This window comes from Canis lupus, chromosome 4 (genome assembly GCF_011100685.1).
Source record: "Canis lupus familiaris isolate Mischka breed German Shepherd chromosome 4, alternate assembly UU_Cfam_GSD_1.0, whole genome shotgun sequence".
NCBI lineage: Eukaryota > Metazoa > Chordata > Mammalia > Carnivora > Canidae > Canis > Canis lupus.
In genome coordinates, this window is record NC_049225.1 from 68,704,153 (window position 1) to 68,724,046 (window position 19,894).

Here is a 19,894-nt window from a genome sequence, read left to right on the forward strand (position 1 = left end):
AAGGAGAAGCAGGTTCTCTACTGAGCAGGGAGCCTGACTTGGAACTTGAGCCCAGGACCCTGGGATCATGACCTGAACCAAAGGCAGATACTTAACCAACTGAACCACCCAGGTACCCCCACGGTCTTTCTTTTAAAAGTATGTTAGAATTTCCCAGCTCAGATTTCCTCACTCTTGGTTCTGTCTTATGCCTTCCCCCTGCCTTTTTCCATTTCCTCCTGTTTCATTTACTGTATCTTATGTTGTTATGAAACTACTCACCCCATTCAAGTAATGTAGATGCCTTATAAAAATACATACAAAATTAAAAAGCAAAACTGAGAGTAACCAAGCAAAGGGAAAATATGGGCATCAAAACTTAGGTGTTGTGAGAGATGAGGTCCAAATTAGAACTTTTAGATACTGCATACCTAAAGGATGAAATTTTGCCTCTCTAGGTCCTTCTAGTCAAATAAGGCAGACATTTTTTATTATAGTCACTGATACTACCAGGAAGATTTATGAGTAACGTTGACTGCATAGTAGGTACTAAATAATTACTTTTTGTTTTACTGACCTATATTTCTAATAGCTCAAATTTTCTTTCAAACTTTGGTTATTTTTAGGACATAATTTTTATTTATCATAGTTATTAGTATAGGAAAGACTAATCAATATGAGAAATAGCCATGAAAATACTGGAATTATTTTTAAAAGGTTCACTTCAAGTCTTTTGATAGGAATTTCCTACCGTTTTTAGAGAAGTTATTTATGCTACGATTTTAGTGTATAATTCAGTGAGAAGCTTCTTTTACTAATTCAGTGTGTGCTTTCCCAGGGTCCGTATCCACTACAAAATGAAGTTGATGCAGATCTAATCAATGCAGGTAAACTCCTTCATCACATGTTTTTCTAGTGTTTTCCTTTGCTGTTAATTTAGTTCTTTGCCGAATAAGAGAAAGGAGTTGGACTTGATTCTTTGTCTTTTTCCCGGAGCGTGCTCCATTGTGTTTTTCACTGAGGCGGGAAGAGAAGCCTTCCTAGTCTCTTCTTTGCCTGGTTTGCTCATAAGAGATCATCTTTTAGTTAGAGAAGACTAGGATAGGGGAGAAATTGCAGGTGGAGCTACATATAATGGCACCCAGGCTGAAAAATGTCTGCCTTTTTGTGATGAGGAGGATGACAAGTGGATCCAGAGGCCAAAGAAAAGATCTGTCACACTGGGATTTTTATTCTGAGCAATACTTCATCATCATTGAAGGAGAGCATCCTTCAAAGGTTCAAGGATATTTAAGGATTTATTCTGCCACTAAGTACAACCCAGTGATGTGAACAATAGTTTTTTTTTTTTTTTTTTTTTTGAACTGGCACTCTAGTCTCTCTTCTTAACTTGCACATTTATATGCTTCGCCTTTTATTTGACTATGACATAGAGTTGCATGTAGTAAGAGCAGCCCAGAGGGGGAAAAAAACCAGGCCAGATCCTTTGGCCATCATTGCTGCCCATACTTGAGGCAACACTGCCACCTTGTTGGGGCTGAAGATTATCTTAGATTGGGGCTCCTCATAAGAAGTGAATTCTTATATTCCAGCATGATTTTCTTTACCTTTTTACTCTTCCTCATTCTACCCCCACAAAAGTATTACTCTTCACATTCAAAAGTAGTACATGTAAATCTCAGAAGAGAAGCAATATTAGCTGAACATAAAGGCCAGATGCCATGTGGAATTGATGTTTGATACTTAGAATTTTTGGAAGTAAAACCGCTTCTGGTTGAATAGTTGAATTAGCTAACGTGACTCAACCCTGAAAGGCCCACTGTGATAAAGCAATGACATTTAACTAAGGCTGTAATTTAATTGTACTGTACCCTTTAGCAATAGCTCATTGATCTGTGAAAATATTTGCTGCTTGGTTTAATTAATTTATGATGTTAGTGAGTTATTTGCAAAATGAATAACTTCATTTTCCAAATTTTCGGCCTGAGTTCATAAAACCCACTTTCCTTAGAAAAGTAGTTAATCTTTTCAATGATTATTGGACAGTAGGCATTTTTGATTCCACGAGCTTAAAAGTAGCTCAATCCTACTGAAGCCACTAGTTTAATATTTTAACTCCCCAAATACCATGTGTAACCTTAGACTGCCTTGTTAAACAATAATTCATTGCTTTTTGGGAAGCTAAGCTACAAATCCATTTACTAATATTTTAACTCTTTGGTCAAAGTTCTGTTCAGGATTTATGTTGCTTTGGATTTTGGAGAACTGCCTAAATTAGGGAGGAAATACTTTGAGTGAAAGAACCCAGAATACATATTGGTAGTCTCCTCAACTCCCCAAATTTGTAAGTTACCTGGAAGATTAGCCCCTTGTTTGTGTTAATTTAAAAAGATTTCTATAGAAATCTCTTGGAATGAATACAAAAAGTTCTATTTCTAGCTATAATCAGTGTTTTAAAATAACTATTTCTAGGTATCCCTTCTAAATAATAATCTCATAGGTTATGTAGAAATAAATTATCACCGTATGGCACTATTTGGTTTGGAGCATACTTTTTCATACTTATTATACCATTTGAGCCTCAAGTGAAAACTTATACAGATTGGGAAACTGAGGCCCAAAATAATAATATGCTATATACCCAAGATCCCATTGCTAGAGACTGGACTCACACACAGTATCCTGGCCTTTTCCTCTACACATTGAGTTATACCCATTGCTGACCTAAGTTTTACAAAGGTGCAGAAGGCAGTGCTTAACAGCAGCTTTTCAGAGGTCCTGTTAGGATTTGCAGTATTCCGATGCAATTGTGAAATTTCCACTGAGTCTCACATTTTAGCTTTCATACTAATGTACATTTTGCATTCTTCTCCATTTCTTAATTGTCTTTTACTATACCAATGGTGTTTAAAATGACTTACCTTTAATTGAAACTGCTTTAGAAAGAATGGCCACATTAATCTCATGAATAACCTTATAAATATCCCTGGCCCCTGCCATGTGCCTCTAAGGGCAGTGGTTCTCAGTGAGTAAGTGGGGGTGATTTTACTCCCCTGGGGATATTTGACAATGTCTGGAGACATTTTTGATTGCGAGTGTTATTGTCAAGTAGCAGGTAGAGGTCAGGGATGCTGTTAAGTTATCCTACAATAACTGGAACAGCCCCGCCTCACAGAGTTCTTCAGCTCCAAATGTCAGTAGTGCCTTCTCTAGAGGCCCTTGTGCCACAACTGAAGAATCACGGACCTGCAGACTAAGGTACAAACAGTATAGCATTCAAGATCTACCTGATAGTCACACCTGCCCTCTCCAGCTTCATCTTCCATTACACCCGCAAGGATTTCTGTATCCACCCATCCTGGACTACTGGTTCTGTTCTGATTATGACTCATGCTTTCCTTCTTCCATGCTTTTGCTCTTCCTCTGCCTGTCACCAGATTTTTTTTTCTGTCCCCTTCTTTTTTCATCCCCATCTCCTTGACAGTAATTTCCTATCAAAATGTGTTATTCCTGTTCTTCCAGTTCCAGTTCATTTGTCCTCTCCAGATCCTTCTGTGGTTCAGAAATGCCCCTCCTTTGAACCTGTAACGCATCTAGTGTCTCACATTTTGCTTCGTAATTATTCATGTGTATTTATATCTAGCTGAATAGTATATTCCTTTTACTTTAGGGCATTGGTTCTTAAAGTGTGGTCCCCAGACCTTCAGCCTCAGCATCAGTATCACCAGGGACTTATTAGAAATAGAGATTCTTAGGCCCCATCACAAGCCTATTGAATTACAAACTCTGGCAATTCAACTCAGAGATCTGTTCTCCATGAATTCTCATAGATGTTAAAGTTTGAGAAGTTTTGGGTTAGGTCATCTGTGTTTGGTTTGTAACACTGTTCAAGGCACATAGGAAATATTTATTTAATATTGAGTGAATGACACATGCTAAATCATGAGCCAAAGGACTCCATAAGTATGAAATTAAATAGCTGTTTTTGCCAAAATATTGTGAAAGTATTTAGACATATACAGAGAAAAACTGGAGGAAACAAAAATCAATCAGGAATAGTCAAATAAGAAAGTTCTTTTTCTTTAAAATATTGATTGTATGTTGATTATAGTTATTTCTTAACAAATTTGAACATTGTAATTGAAAAACATGGGTTCAACTTTAGGATATCTATTTTTATTTAGATATTGTATATATAAAAATACTGACAACTAACTTGGCTTCCAGAGAATGTAATTTATAACATGCCAGAATGTATTAGCAGGTGCCTGACAACTGTTTTTTATGAGAGTTGTTTTCTGTGCTCTTAAATAAAACTATGCTCCATAAATCACATGGGGAGAGTCAAACCTCTCTCACTGATCTCCAAGTTTCCTGTGAGTGGCAAATAATGCCTTCTATGTACGGTCAGCTGGCAGAGATTGCCCTTTGGAAGTCATTGTGATTTAGCACTTGGAGAACAAAGAATTGAGATTTTTATGTTTCTCTGCCTTTTTTTTTTTTTTGTCCTACACATTCTTGCTCCTTGTTTATCTACCTCACAGGACCAGTAAGGAACAAAATTTGCTGGATAAGGAAGTTGTGTTAGGATCAAGTTTAGTTGTGTTATGCCTGTCCTGAAACCTCCAGCTCCCAGGCTGGGTGTATAACTCTGCCATATAAACCAGTTGTTGGATCCTGTAGTATTTATCCCTAGAGGGGCGATGGCATTGTCTCTTTTATAAGTAGGTTTGGAGTGATGAATAATAAAAATGACAGTAATAAAAGCTTATGTTTATGGAGTCCTTTCTTTGTGCCAGGTGCTATGCCTGCATTATTTCATTTAATCCTCCAAATCTTATGTGCTTCTTAAAAGCCCCTACTGACCACAGCAGAAAGTATTTTCCAAACCTTTCATCTTTATAGTACTTTGAAAGATGTGAAAATGTTTCCCCTATTTAGAATCAAACCCCTTTGGGGAATAAATATTTCAGCATGATATATAAATAGCCTCTTTCTCTCTACTTGTGCTCAGATGGAGAGGGATATTGATAGAATTTAGCTTTCAGGCAAGGCTTGAGAAGCGGAGCGAACAGCTGTGTTGCACACCTGGGCATGCATGGTCTGACCACTCTGGTCCTGTTGTATCTGGGAGCTTTTCTCTCTTCCAAACCTGGAATCATAACTCTTCTTCCCCTTCTTTTTGACTGCTTTGTTACACTGGGGTAACGCATGGAGTGTTCTCATACAATTGACTTCTATTTGCCAAAGTAGCATGTGAGCATTTTTCTAGTTAAGATCAGAAGCTTCCTTCTAGGCAGTGTACACACAGAAAATGGATCACAAAAAGAAAGCAGCTGAAATATATGTCAGGTGATATGATTGGTTGTTTGGGGACTGGATGACCCTGAAGATCCTGTCCAGCTCCGAACTTTCATTCTGAACTATAAGTTTTGGAAGAGGTCTTCCCAAGAGGACCTCTTGGAAGTTACCATTAAATATGTGAGGCAGTATTAGGGTGCTATTCCCTGATCTCATCAAAGTCCTATGATTTTATGAGAAACTTACAGGAGCAAGAAAGGAAACATAAGGCAGAGAGAGAGAGAAAAAGAAGAGATTCAGGCCTAATGATATTAAGGAAATAAGGGGCACCTCACTTTCTAGATTATTTCTTGATTTCTAAGAAATATCTGAGGAGCAGATATTTGTGTCCTTCCCTTCAGAGTTGGGTTTCTTCATGCTTTTTCCACAATCTCTTTGCTCCAGTGACTTATAGCAGCACTCGATCCTGACAGGTGCATCCCAGGGACTCCTTTTCCCTCACTCTCATCAGCATTTAGCAGGGAATTGTGGAGGGAGTGGGGCTGGGGGCAGGTAGGAATGTTTAGAAGCAACAGGGGGTGCTTTATCTGTAGAGAATTTCAGAAACAATAATAAAATTAAAGTTGGTTTGCTTTCTGTTATCACCATGCAGGGGCAAATCTGAACATTGCCACTGACGAAGTACTCCTCTTCATAGGGCAGCAGTGCCCACTGTGTCCCCCGTGCCCCCATTGACACTGTGGTTTGGTTAAAGAGGCCTTAGTTCTTTAGGAAACAGAGAAGGTAGAGACCTCTCTCTGCATGATTTCTACTCTTAGAAATCTAATAGCTTTTTCTTTCCTTTGTTTCCTTTCTTATGTATGTGTATTTAGGCAAGGAAACAGTTACTGTTCTTCCAGGAGCCTCTTACTTCTCCAGCGATGAATCATTTGCGATGATTAGAGGGTATGTGACAACGGAGCCCCTCATGTTCCACATGGTATGGAATGGACTGAGTCATCCCCTGAACGTGTTAGCAAGGCTCCAAAACGTAACCACATCTCCCAGCCAGAAAATGGTCATAGCTCATTCAGCTGCACCAAGATGTGAAATTATTCACATTGAATGTTGGGAATTGGAACATTGAGCTCACAGTTATTAAAAGAACCCCCCAAATGGAATCTATATCTATGTGCTGAGAATACCAAAGTCAACATTTTTAAAGTTCTTTCTGAGGATCCCAACATTTCCTACAAAATTGTGTTTTCATTTTCTAGCTAGCGTTTCCCTTCAAATCAAGCCACATTCCCCTCATGGAGGGAAACAAACGCACTGTGTACACCTGTTTTTAATTTGGTTTTGGAGACTATTTAGGCTATAATTTTTTTTAAAGAACTCTTAATGGTTATTTCTCTATATCAGCTTGAGCTGATTGATTTGGAAATAGGTGTTGGTGGGAGAAAGCAAATTTATTTTGGAGGGTATAGAATTATTTTAATTGCTGGCAATTTCAAGCAAATGGGACATAAAGCTTGTGAAGTTTGCTTTATATTTCCTTTTTCTCTCTCAGGGGGCATGTCAATCTAACAATGCTCGGAGCAATGCAAGTTTCCAGATATGGTGACCTCGCTAACTGGATGATACCTGTAAGTGGACATTTTTCTTTTGAGTTGTGCCTGGGTTGCCATAATTATTTTTTAAGAAAAATCTTGTTGCATTGCTGTGCTATATTGTTCTACAATATAATGTAGAAATAAGGACATATTTTAATAATGACATTTAATATTTTAGTCAAATTTTGGTAAAGCAGCTACTGAGAACTATTTAACTTTGCTTATTTACTGTCTAGTTGCGACTAAAAAGGTAAGATCAGGGCCAAAACCTAATTTTCCATGAGGAACAGAGAACTGGGGAAGATTAAGAATAAGTGGGTTAATTCTGATAAAAATAAGAAATACCAATATTTGTTATAGCTAAATTTTTATAATTAGAAAGAACAATTAACAAGTTCATTAATTTTATGTTAATTCTATATTTTCTTATGGTGATTAAAAACCTCTCTTGATCGGTCGATCATAAATAATCATTCACATTGTCTTACCTCATAAGTAATCAATCACATTGTCTCCTGTAATGGAATACAAATCTTATGGTGTTTAAACATGCTTGTGAAATGCAAACAATTTTCATTTACTAACAGCCTAAATCAAGGAAAAACCACTTAGAATCAGCTTTGGAAGAAGGACTATAATCAGTAGACTTAATTTATGAGTGTGTTTTGTTATGTTCCAGGTTGTTGCTTTGTGATATGTGTATGGCAACAAGATATAATTCATGTCTGTGATTATGAGCTCATTTTGGTTGGTAACTCAAGTTATACTTTGTGTGTACTTAAGGATTTGTGTGGTTTTTCTGTATTGTCAGCCAAAAGGAATTTGTTTAAATAACTGATACTTGTGTTCTATGATTTGAGAGTTTTTCTGAAATCTTATATTTTTTCTCTAGTAATTTCTTGGGGAAGGTAGATTAATATACTTGATGACAGTGTTAGATTGTGTTTAGCTCTTTTGATCTAATATACCATTAAATATTATTTTAAAGTTTGAATAATGATTAAAGTCCTAGTTCTCAAACTTCATTGCATATTAGAATCACTTGACAGTTTTAAAAAATATTATGATCCCAGAGTTTCCAATTTAACTAATAAGGGATGTAGCCTAGGCACTGGGCATTTTAAAAGCAACCTTGGTGATTATATAGCCAAGTTTGAGAACCAGAATATTAAAGAATAATCATAAGTCACATTTAAAACTTAAGGAAAAGGGGCACCTGGCTGTCTTAGTTGGTAGAGCATGCTACTCTTGATCTTGGGGTTGTGAGTTCAAGCCCCACACTGGGAATAAAGTTTACTTAAAATAATAAAGTGTAAGGGAGAAATATGATTGAACCATTAAAATAATAAGAACCTTAGTAAATTATGGAATATATTGTTATTTTTGTTTAAAAATATTCATCATTCTAAATCAGCCATCAAGAGTTAACATCAGGGAAAATCTCCTGAATGTTGTACAGTGAATCAGATTGACAGTTTATGGGAATACTTATTTGTGTAGATAATGAGAATATATTTTTATTTTTAAAATCTAAAAAAAGGCCATATGGCGTAGTAGAAGGAGTGTAAAAATGTAAGCCCTGCATTCTAGCCCTGACTCTATGCAGTAACCAAGGTGTAATCTTGAACATGTCACTTAAATTCTTCATGTTAAACCATCCTTATCTATAAAATGAGGAATTGAGACTAGATGATTTCAGGTGTCCTGTCTGGCTCTCATAGCCTAGTGGTGAAGAGCAAGGGCCCTGTAATGAGACAGATGTGGGTTGAAACCCAATTTTTGTCACTCACTAGCAGTGTAACTGAGGCATTGCCTGCTTTTCTTCATCTGTAAAATGGGAATGATAGAATACTACCTACTTTATAAGATTACATAAAGAAGTAAATGATACAACGTATATGAAGTACTTAACACTTTGTATATGATGTATAGGGGTTGATGCATACTTCAAACTAAATAAATGGCTTGTTATTATTTAAGAAGGAGAAGTTGGGGGTACCTGGCAGAAAGGGAATAGAATTAGTTACTATGAACAGAAACAATAGAGATTTAAATATGCCTATTTCTCTGGACTGTTAACAAGTTTTGAAATCAATTTGCACAGTGGTCATGAGTATGGAGCAGAATAATGTTCAACAATGTTCAACACATTTTGCCTTCAGGGAACATGGGCATCTTTAAAAAGTCAGTGTATGTTTTGTTTATATTATAGTTTAGCACATGGGGAGGCTAGAAGCACTCAGAGTATGCATTCTGTAGTTGCCCTATGAAGGAAAGATTTTTCAGTATATATCACATTTTTACATATCCTGTGAGTGATTAAAATATCAGTGTTTGTTACTTTATACTCTTCTTAATACTCTAAGAACTTATGCATTTCCAAATGACTGGACCTAATAGGGCAGTGATGGAGAACTCTGGAGGTCTAAAGGAACAAAAACGAAGCATGAATTGTATTCTTGTGTCTGTTTCCACTCTTCTTGGTAGTGGAAGTTGATAATGTCATTTCTTTTCTTTTCTTTTTTCTTTTTTTGTTTGTTGAGTTTGCTGTTCTTGTTAGGTCGGTCTGTGTTAGGTCTGTTATCGGGAGGGAGGGAGTTTATTGCGCGTCTTACGTAATCTGCGTTCGTTGACTTTCGTGTTCTTCTTGATTTTCTTGTCTTTTTGGTTCTTTAGTTCTTTATGTCTGAGTTATTGTCTTTCTTCTTTCTTTATTCTTTCTTCTTTTTTCTTCTTTTTCTTTCTTCTTTCTTTCTTTCTTTCTTTCTTTCTTTCTTTCTTTCTTTCTTTCGAGAGAATGTGAGCAGAGGGCAGGGGTGGGCACAGAGGGAGGGGGAGAGAGAGAGTCTTTTACAGGCTCCTGCCTACCTAGCTCAGAAACCAACATGGGGCTCGATCTCACAAATCTAAGCTCATGACCTGTGCCAAAACCAAAAGTTGGTTGCTTAACCAAGTAAGCCACTCAGGCACCCTGGTAGTATCATTTCTGATGAGATTTTCTTTTGTTCCTTTAGTAACTGATAATCACTTTTGGATTCTTCATATGTGATGCATAATGTTTATTTTGACTCTTTTGAATGCAGAATAGCTTAAGAGTCCAGACCATGAGCTTCAGTTTGTAATAAATTTGATTTGAATTTCAGTTCTCTCCCTAACAAATCATACAATCCAGAGTACGTTTTTGTTAGGATTAATTGAAAAGAAAATGAAAGTGGCCACTAAAAGCACTGCATAGATATAGTGGCTATTATTTTTTTCTTCTTCAGTGCTCTATTGCTTAACGTTAAAGAGAATATTTGCCCTAAAGTACACTGGCATAAGCAAGACTGTGTTTTATGGAAGCTAGTACAGACTGCTTATCCTGAGTTCATATTCAAGTACCAAAAATTAAACCCTTTGAGGATGCATTTCTTGCTCTTATTGGTTATGGGTAGGATATAGCCTCTCCTCTTTAAAGTTTCAGTGAGCAGTCTATTTCTATTTGTCCCAAAGATTTATGTTGATTATTAAAATGTAGATATATTTTTATTGCAAGATCTGGCAGTTAAGAAGCTGAAAAGTTCGGCTTTATTATATCATTTTTCATTTACTTTTATCTTTTTGCTGAGTTGAATAATCTTTCAATGGTTGTAAAGCCTTGAGTTTCTCTGCATCATGGCATCTCCATCAATCATCACAATGTCAGATTACAATAAACATTAAGCTTTTAAGGCAGGTGAATGGTATGGATACTATTTGTCTTATCCTTTAATAGCTTCTTTGTATGCAGTGTTAGTCTCCTATACACAGATTTTTTAAAATTCTGCCCTGAGCATCTGAAGAGAGAAAATGTGACAAAATAGTAGTTGGCTCCTTCAAGTTCTCTGATTATCGTGATGATGGTAAAACCCCAGGCAAGCTACAAAAATGTGGACAGATGTGTAGCCCATTGAATCTGCATTCAGAACTGTTCTGGTTTTCCTAATGCCTATTTTTGGAAAACAGCTGCCATAGATTATTGACTTGTGAAGGGAAGCAGATGTGCATGAACAGCAATGGAAGCTGGTTATTGAAAGCATGCAACTGTGGCCTGCTGGACAGGGCTGCTATATGGGAGTGACACAATAGCCAAGGGCTTGCTCTTTTTGTGTGGGGAGAATTGAAACGAGGGAGTCTTAAGGCAAAGGAAGACAGGATGTATTGTGTTTGTTTTTCCCTCACATTTTAAAAATTTCTTTGTGCCTTTTAAAAGAAGAAGTACAAATTGATGTACTCATGTATGCTACATGTATGAGTGCATAATATTGGTTTGGTATTCTAGTTGTGTCTTTTTAAAATAAAGCTAACTCTCTAGTCTTCTGTTTGTACACTAAGGAGGTTTGTGTTCAAGATTTAAATGATGTTAATGATATCTCAGTAAAGCTGGGAAAAATTTAAAAATTAAAAGATTTAATCTAGTGGTTTAATTGCATCAACTATAGTCTAAATATTAAATCCATAGATGATATAAATATAGAAATATAAAGATCAAACTATAGATAAAGATAAAAACCTACAGATATAGAGATAGATTTAACATATTTGTCTTGTTCTGTAAACCATAGGTAAGGAAAATGGTGGAGAAAATATGTATATATGGTATTATGCTTTTACGCTTATTTGGTAATACTTTTACCATAGTGTAATTGTAGTGGAAAGTGTAGAACTTTGGAGTTAGACTGCAAAATACTGGTTCTGTCACCTATTAGTGGTAGGGCAGGTGATTTTATTTTGGTATACTCATTTACAAAATGATAGTGTTTAACTCATATGCTTGTTCTGGGGATTGCATTCGTTCATTCAACAAATATTTATTAGGCATGTATTAAGGGCCATGTACTGTTCTTGCCTCTTAAAGATGCAGCAGTTAACAGAACAGATGAAATTCTTTGTACTTACAGAGCTGATGTTCTAGCAGGGGTCAGCACATATGGCCCATGTGCCGTACCTGATCCACTGCCTCTTTTGGAAATAGTTTTACTGAAACACAGCCCCATCCATTCATGTATATATTACCAATAGCTGCTTTTATGCTGCAACAGCAAAGTTGAGTAGTTGGAACAAGAGACTGTATGGACCGTAAAACCTAAGATATTTACCATTTAACACTTTATAGAAAAGTTTGCCAACTCCTGCCTTAGATCATTGGTTTGAAAAGTTTCTTTTCTAATATAAGCATGTAATGGTATAAATTTCTCTCTACGTGCTTTATTAGTCACATCCTGCAAATTTTTACATATAATGTTTTCATTTTTTCTTCAAAATATTTACTGATCTCCCTTTTTTATTTTTTTCTGTGACTTAGTGGTTATTTGGAAGTATGTCATTTCATTTCCAGATATTTGGTGATTTTCCCACATAACTGTTAATTTCTAGTTTAGTTCTCTCGAAGTCAGAGAACATAATTTTATGTAGTTTCAGTCATTTTGAGTTTGAAATTTGTTATGGCCTAGGATATAGTCTGAGTGACTGTTCCAACTGCATTGGAAAAGAATGTGTATTTTGCTCTTGTTGGGTTGAGTGTCCTATAACTCAGATCAAGTAGGTAGATAGCATTCAGGTTTTCTATGTCCTATGAGTTATTGAGAAAGGAGTAATGAAATCTTAGCTATAATTCTGCATTTGGCAATTTCTATTTTGAGTTGCATTATCTTTTGGCTTTGTATATTTTAGAGCTCCATTATTGGTTGTAGGAGTACACAGTTAAAGTGGTTATACTCTTTTAACAAATTAACCACTATATCCCACATTATTTCTGGTAATATTTTGTATTCTAAAGTCTATTGTGATATTAATATAGTAACTCATATGGTATTTTTTTTCCATTCTTCTACCTGCAACTTATTTATGTCTTTATATTTAGGTGAGTTTTGTAGTTAATACATAGTTAAGTCTTTCTTCATACTTATAGAAGTCTTACAACCTCTGACTAATTGGAGGTTTAGGCCATTTACATTTATGTGATTGTCAACATGGTAGAGCTTAAATCTATCACCATGTGATTTTTTTTTTGCCATTTGCGCATATGACTTTTTTTCCTGCTATTATTGGGGGAGTCAGTGAAACATTTTTTTATGATTCCATTTTATCTTCACTATTGACTTATTTTTCTTATTTTTTTCTAGTGGTTCCTGAAGGGTTTTATTTATTTTATCTGTATTACATACCTTTTGTTTATCACAGTCTTAGTAATACCATATCACTTTACAATTAATGTATGAACCATATAACTATGAACTTCTCTTCCCTGCCGTTACCCTGTTTTGCTGTTATCATACATTTTATTCTGCATTTGTTTTAAACCCTGTGATGCTTTGTTACTATTTTTGTTCTAAACCATCAGCTCTTACTGAGTGTTATTCTATATGTTGGCAAATTGAACACCAATAAAAAACAAATTTATAAAAAAATAATAATAATAAATAAACCATCAGCTCTTTTAAAGAGATTGAAAATATGAAAAAATGTATGTGTTGTATATTTTTATTATATAGTATACTTCAGATATAAAAGTTATATATTCCTAATATTTTTGCTCTTTCCTGCCCTTCTCCTTGAAGGATCTCCTTTGATGTTTCTAACAGTGCAAATCTTATAGATGTCACTCAGGTTGATTCTTTCAATATTTGTTTTTCAACTTTGTTAACGTTAGTTGAGAGAAGGCTTTAGTTTCAGTGGAGTTAGCACCACTACTAACGTGATTTCCTTTTGAGCACTCTACCTGATGCCCCATGTATTATGAGGCCTTTCCCCTCCAGTTAGTAGGAATATGTACTGTTTCCAGACCTCTGTGAATCCTGGACTTTTTTTTTTTTTTAGTTAATACCTCCTAGTGGCTCTTTTTTAGGCCTTAAATAATTTCTTCTCGTGTGTATATGCACATCGGTACTCTGCCAAAGACTTGAGGTAAATCCTTTGCAAATCTTGTGAGCTCTCTTTCTGTATAGCAACCTCTGTTTTGGTATTTTGAGATATCTAGTCAAATTCTAGTTGATTTGGTCTCTCTGAACCCAGTAGGACTACTGGGTCCTGCCTGAGTTCCCCTCCCTGCACTGGATTCTTCCTTCCAGGCAGTAGGCTGAGGCATGTACAGGCCCACTCCATTGGTTTTCCTTCTCTCAGAGATGACAGTTCTGTACTGCCTGTTTTCTCCTATCTGAAAGCTACTTTTTCCCTTATTCAATACCATTAATAATATTTTTGAACTTATAGCTTATATCTTCATATATTTCTTGCATGATTTTCTTAGTACAAATCCCTAGAAGAAGTATATGTTGGTCAATTTTTTAGGGTTTTTGATGCCTAATTAATTACTGTACAGAAGAATTATCCCAATTCATACTCAGAATGTTTTCATTCTGTTACCAGTGCTGCTGTTTTTTCTTTTTATTTATTTTGTATTTCTTTAAACTGCCATCTAGGATGTCTAAAGAGCCAGCAGTGCCTTACTCCGCTGCCTTACTGCACATTTAACCTCTTCTCTTTTGTTCTAGAGGCCTTCCTTTTGGCTTTTAGCAGTTATTATCTCTTACCAAATATTGTTCAGTGCTGCTGTCTTTGGTCATTTTAAAGATCACATTCATGGTGATTATTCTCAGTATAGTGAATGTCTCTTTACAGACCACTGTAACAAGCATGTGTGTGTGTATTTTCTGTATCCAATATGTTGAACAAGCTCTACCTGTGGGATAAAATAAAAACACAACTATTTTTATCTCCCATGGTGTCTTTATTTTAGTTAGGGAAGCTCTCCTTCTGTGTGACATTTCAGCTCATTCTCTGATAATATAATAACTATCACTGGGTCACTTTAATATACAAACTCCACTTTGATTCAAGACTTAAAGAGTCCAGTTTCCTAATATTTTCTTAAAAGATCTAGTTAGTATCCTTTGTGTACACCGAACAGATGAGTGCTGATTTTTTTCAACCTATAATGATTTCACTGAACCAAAAAAAAAGGATGCCTGGTGGTTCAGTTGGTTAAGCATCTGCCTTCAGCTCAGATCATGATCCTGGGGTCCTGGGCTCAAGCCCCGCTTCGGACTCCCTGATCAGTGGGGAGTCTGCTTATCCCTTGCCCTCTGTCCCTCCCCCGGTTTGTGCTTTCTCTCTTAAAAAATAAAGGGAACGTTGCTTCAACATATTTAAAAGCAATGCATCTCCCCTTCCTATGGCTCCCCAACTAGAGGCAAGGCTGGCTGGCTGGCTGCATTTGGGAAAGGCTTTGTGTGGTGACCTGCTTTTTCCTTCATTCACCTGTTCCCCCCAGTTCACTGTTCTGCACCTACCTGGGTAAAAATCAGGAGAATGAGAAGGCAAAGAAATAGGGCGGGAAAGTTCTTACACGGTTGGTAATGCTATGAGCTGGTTCCCTGCTCTCTGGTCCTTTCAGAGAAAGTGGATCATTTTTCTTTGTGGGGGGGTCTTTGGGCCCCCCCATCTGGACCCCTTCTGCAGCATCTGTCCTAGAGAACAATGGCTGAGTGCTTCTCCTGCAGCTCCCAGTTTTATTGTGGTCCACTTCACACATAGGTTCTCATTTGTGAGGCATCCCATTGAGAAAATGTTAAGAGCATCTTTAGACAGTCCTTCTTATGACTCATACCTGGGAAGGATCACACGTTTCTTGTTCACTTTCCATAGCAGTAGTGTAGTTACTTCTCCCAAATGGTCACTTCAGCTTCCTCAGGTAGAAGTCACCATTCCCCAGTTGTGTCCAGACTCCTCTTCTAGGGGTAGGATCCTCTGGAGTTGTCATCCAGGCTGTGCTGCGGGTTGAGCGAAGGGCACACATACACTTAGCCCTCTCCTTGGTTGCTGGGGCCGAGGGAGTAGGACCACAGCATGCTTTTCTTCCAAATCCTTCACACACAATCCTCTATGCTTACTGAATTCTGATTTTGCCGAGCATTCTGCGTCTTGGAGCTTGTTTTGGACCATTTTCTCTGTAAATTCTGCTTCTGAGATCTACCTCACATCAGGTATCTCCTAGCTATAGTACTTGTACATTCATCAAAAGCAAGATAACCAAAGTTCCTATCTCTGGTTCCTGTACATCAAGACGATCCCCCAGCCTATTCTGATTCCCAGCTGTCCTAGACAGAAGAGAGGACCATGGAAGAACCTAGCCCGACACTGTTTATTCTAACTGGGAAATAAAAGCTGCACCAACCCCTAGTTTGCCGGGGAGTGGGGGGAGCGTGGGGGTGGGGGGGGTGAGAGAAGAAGAAGAAGAGGAGGGGGAGAGAGGAAGGAGTGTCAAAAAACAAACAAACAAAATTGCTCTGACCCAATGAACAGAACTTTACTTGCTGTGCCAATTTAGAGACCGATTTAATGTTTGCAAAATTTCCAAGAGCAAAGAATGATTCTTTCCTGTACAGCAATTTAACAAATGAGCATACATTTTTTAAAAGACAAGTTAGTATTTGTGAAATTTATTAGAAACATAAGCTGTTTATTATTGCTCTTTGCTTGGATACTATATTTAGTTATTCAAAAATGCTTTTATCTGTGACTATCTGGAAAACATCTTGAAAAAAAATTTTTTTAAAGATTTTATTTATTTATTCATGAGAGACAGAGTGAGAGAGAGGCAGAGACACAGGCAGAGGGAGAAGCAGGCTCCGTGTAGGGAGCCCGACGTGGGACTCGATCCCGGGTCTCCAGGATCACGCCCTGGGCTGCAGGAGGTGCTAAACCGCTGCGCCACCGGGGCTGCCCCAACATCTTGAAAATTAATCCTTAGTTTTATTATTTACATCTAACATTTTTGGGCTAAAGTATATTTATAGACTAACATATTTATACATTAGTTTTATAAGGAATTTTCCTCTTACGTGGAGGATACTGTGTGTTGGTGATTAAAAGCTATGATTAACGCTCAAAAGCCACAGCTAAATTATAAGTCTAATATTTTTACAAGGAAGGAACTAATAGCTATTGAGCACATGCCATTGGCCAGGTATTATTTATTTGTATATTTATTGTCATTTAATAGAATGTTGTGAGTTAAATATAACCATTGCTGTTATAGGTGAAGAGATATATCAGGAGTTAACTATTCAAGTTTATATATGTAACTCAGTTACGAAACAGGGATTTAACCATAGTTTCCTTTGCTCTTATTTATTTTGTATTGCACCACAGTGTTCTTTTGGGAAGTGTTTGATTAATGCCTTTCATGGTAGAAATAAAACTACCTGCAAAATAAATAAATATTCTTACAGCATTTCTGGAAGCTTGATAAATTATTGTTTCATTGTGTGGAACAAAACTTCTATTGCAATTGGAAGGATATGGGCTGTATATATGATATTAGTTCAAGCTGGAGTTTTGAAAGGTGCTGATTGACCATTTGCATGTTCTTTTTTCTGCATCTTAATCATTTTTTAAAGTTCGCACTCTCAAATTCTAAAGTCTTCACTGCCTAATCATATGAAAATAGCATAAACCTCATGTATGAAGTATTCTATCCATTTTATTTACCATTTTGTTTTAATTTACCAATTGAAGAGTTCTTTGGAAGAGTTCAAGTCTTCTACCAGGATTTTCAAAAATAATGTTAGCTTTTAATATTTGTTAAATGGGAAACATTGAAACATAACTGTAAAAATATGGGAATTATTGCAAAGGGGAATGCTAAATGGAAGTTTAAAAAAATTAAGATCAGGAAGGAACAATAGCAAATTCATTGGCAAGTCAGGCTCACTCAGCCTAGGTGCCCACCAGTGTTAATCTTCTAAGTAGGTAAAGGGACATGAGAATGTGTAAACTTTTCTTTTTGGAAATCTCAATTTTCAGTGATCTTAAAGAAATGTTGTCTTTTATTTGCTATCTGGGTCTTTTTGGGCTCTGGAGGAAAGGAATTCTTTCCCTCCTTGCTATGTTGTGTATGATGTGTTTGTGAACAACTGCTTAGTTCTAAGAACTTCAGCTGTGTATTGGAACTCATGTATTCGAACCAGAAGCTGAAAAAAAGGTTAGCTAGAAATCTGATTGATTCCAAGCTATGGTGCTACCTGGCCTCCCAGCAGCTATTGTAAGAATTTCTTTGATCATATACCTTCCATTTTCTCTGGAGTTAGAAGACAGACCGCTGTACAAAGAATGGGAGTTTGGTCACTTCCTCATCTTCTCCTTCGTAGTCCTCCTCCTCCCTCCTTTCTCCTTCTCTTTATAGAAAGAATGAGCAGTGAGTGAGTTTGATATATGCAATTATTATCCCTTTCATTAGTGATGTATTTGTATGACTGCAACAGCCTGTTTCATTAAACAACCCACTTAAAAGAAAGGGAGGAAACATTACAAATGCTAGATGAAATCTCTCAGAAAACCATTTATTAATAATTTCATAAATAATGGTGCTGCCGATATAACTTAGCAGGAAATAAAACTAAAGGGCTGAAGACGTGACCCTGCCACTAAAGGCTAATGAATCTTGAAGACTAAGTTTTATGAAATAACTGGATTTGGCATTTTTAGTTGAAGTCTTTACTTCTTGCTTTACTCTTTTGGTTTAGAGATCATTTTTGATCAGCACTTTTATTAACATAAAAAGTTTTATTAGAGAAAATTTCAAATATATACAAATATAGAATAATAAAATATATACATCCAGTTTACACAATTATCCATTCATGGCCAATTTTGTTTCATCTATATTCCTGTTCACTTGCCCCTTCTCTCCAGATTATATTGAGGTAAATACCACATATATGATCCTACACCTTAATGTTTTAGTATTACCTCTGAAGTTCCTTTTATAAGCCACAAATCTGTTATCCCATTAACACGAAGGAGTTAAGGATATAATTTTAATATTATCCAGCTATACAGCACCCTAATTTTATTGATGGAAAACTTGAGTCCAGAAAAATGATGACCCGACTGAGGTCACAAAACTAGTTAGTAACTCAGGAAATCCTGGAACTCATCTCTCCTGTTTTGTAATACAATAGGAATATTGTTTCCATTATGAGGAAAAGTTTACTTTTGAAAAATAACATGTCAATACAAAGAGGCTCCCATTTTCCTTTCAAGTACACTTTGAAGTATTTCTCTATCTGTGGAGTTATTTAACCTTTTGAGACCTCAGCTCTTTTTTTTTAATTTTTTATTTTATTTAACTTTATTCATTCATGAAGGACACCGAGAGAGAGGCAGAGACATAGGCAGAGGGAGAAGCAGGCTCCATGCAGGGAGCCTGATGTGAGACTCGATCCTGGGACTCCAGGATCACACCCTGAGCCAAAGGCAGACACTAAACCACTGAGCCACCCAGACATCCCAGACCTCAGCTCTTTATTTTTAAAATGTGGTAAATGAGATGGGTTTTATTCAACAAATTTATTAGGAGTTGTTTGTTTGTTGTATTAGGTATATTAACCACTTTGGGTAGAGTACTAAGCAAACTTAGTACAACCTTTCTCCTTAAGAAGAATCTTATTTCTGTGGTGAATATGGTAAAAACGGGGTGAGTGATGGTACTGTGTAAAACCTTTTGTGCACTAAATATTAAATATGTTGATTCAGAAATAACTGACAGATGTATAATAGTTAAGTCTTCTGGTCCAGGAATATGGTGTATTTTGTCATTTATTCGGGTTTCATTTTACCTCATTCATTACCTTTATTCCTAATTATTTTTCAGCTTTTGCCAGTGTGTCCAGCTGGATATTTCATTTCAGTTTCTAAGTGGTCTTGCTAATATAAAGGAAAACTATTGGTTTTGTATATTTATCTTGTATTTATTAACTTTTAAAATTCTCTTATTAGCTAGTATAATTATTTTAGTATTTTCTTAGATATTCTATGAAGTATTCTTATCTATAAATTTTTTTCTTTTCTAAAGTGCATATCACTTACTTTCTTTTCTTTAACATAATATCCAAAACAATATAAGTAAGTAGTAATGATTGAGGATTTTCTTGATTTCGATAAGAATTCATTTAGAATTTTCACTTTTAATATTATGCTTGCTCTTTCTATTTTTATACTGT

At 36.2% G+C, this 19,894-nt stretch overlaps 1 protein-coding gene across 1 annotated transcript in view; it reads left to right on the forward strand.

Moving 5' to 3' along the window:
- Positions 1 to 19,894, forward strand: part of OXCT1 (3-oxoacid CoA-transferase 1) — a 134,450-nt gene that overhangs the window by 70,864 nt on the left and 43,692 nt on the right. The window contains exons 11-13 of the mRNA XM_038535212.1: positions 818 to 866; positions 6,153 to 6,225; positions 6,830 to 6,905. Coding sequence (XP_038391140.1) covers positions 818 to 866; positions 6,153 to 6,225; positions 6,830 to 6,905 — 198 coding nt within the window. The remainder of the gene's footprint in view (positions 1 to 817; positions 867 to 6,152; positions 6,226 to 6,829; positions 6,906 to 19,894) is intronic.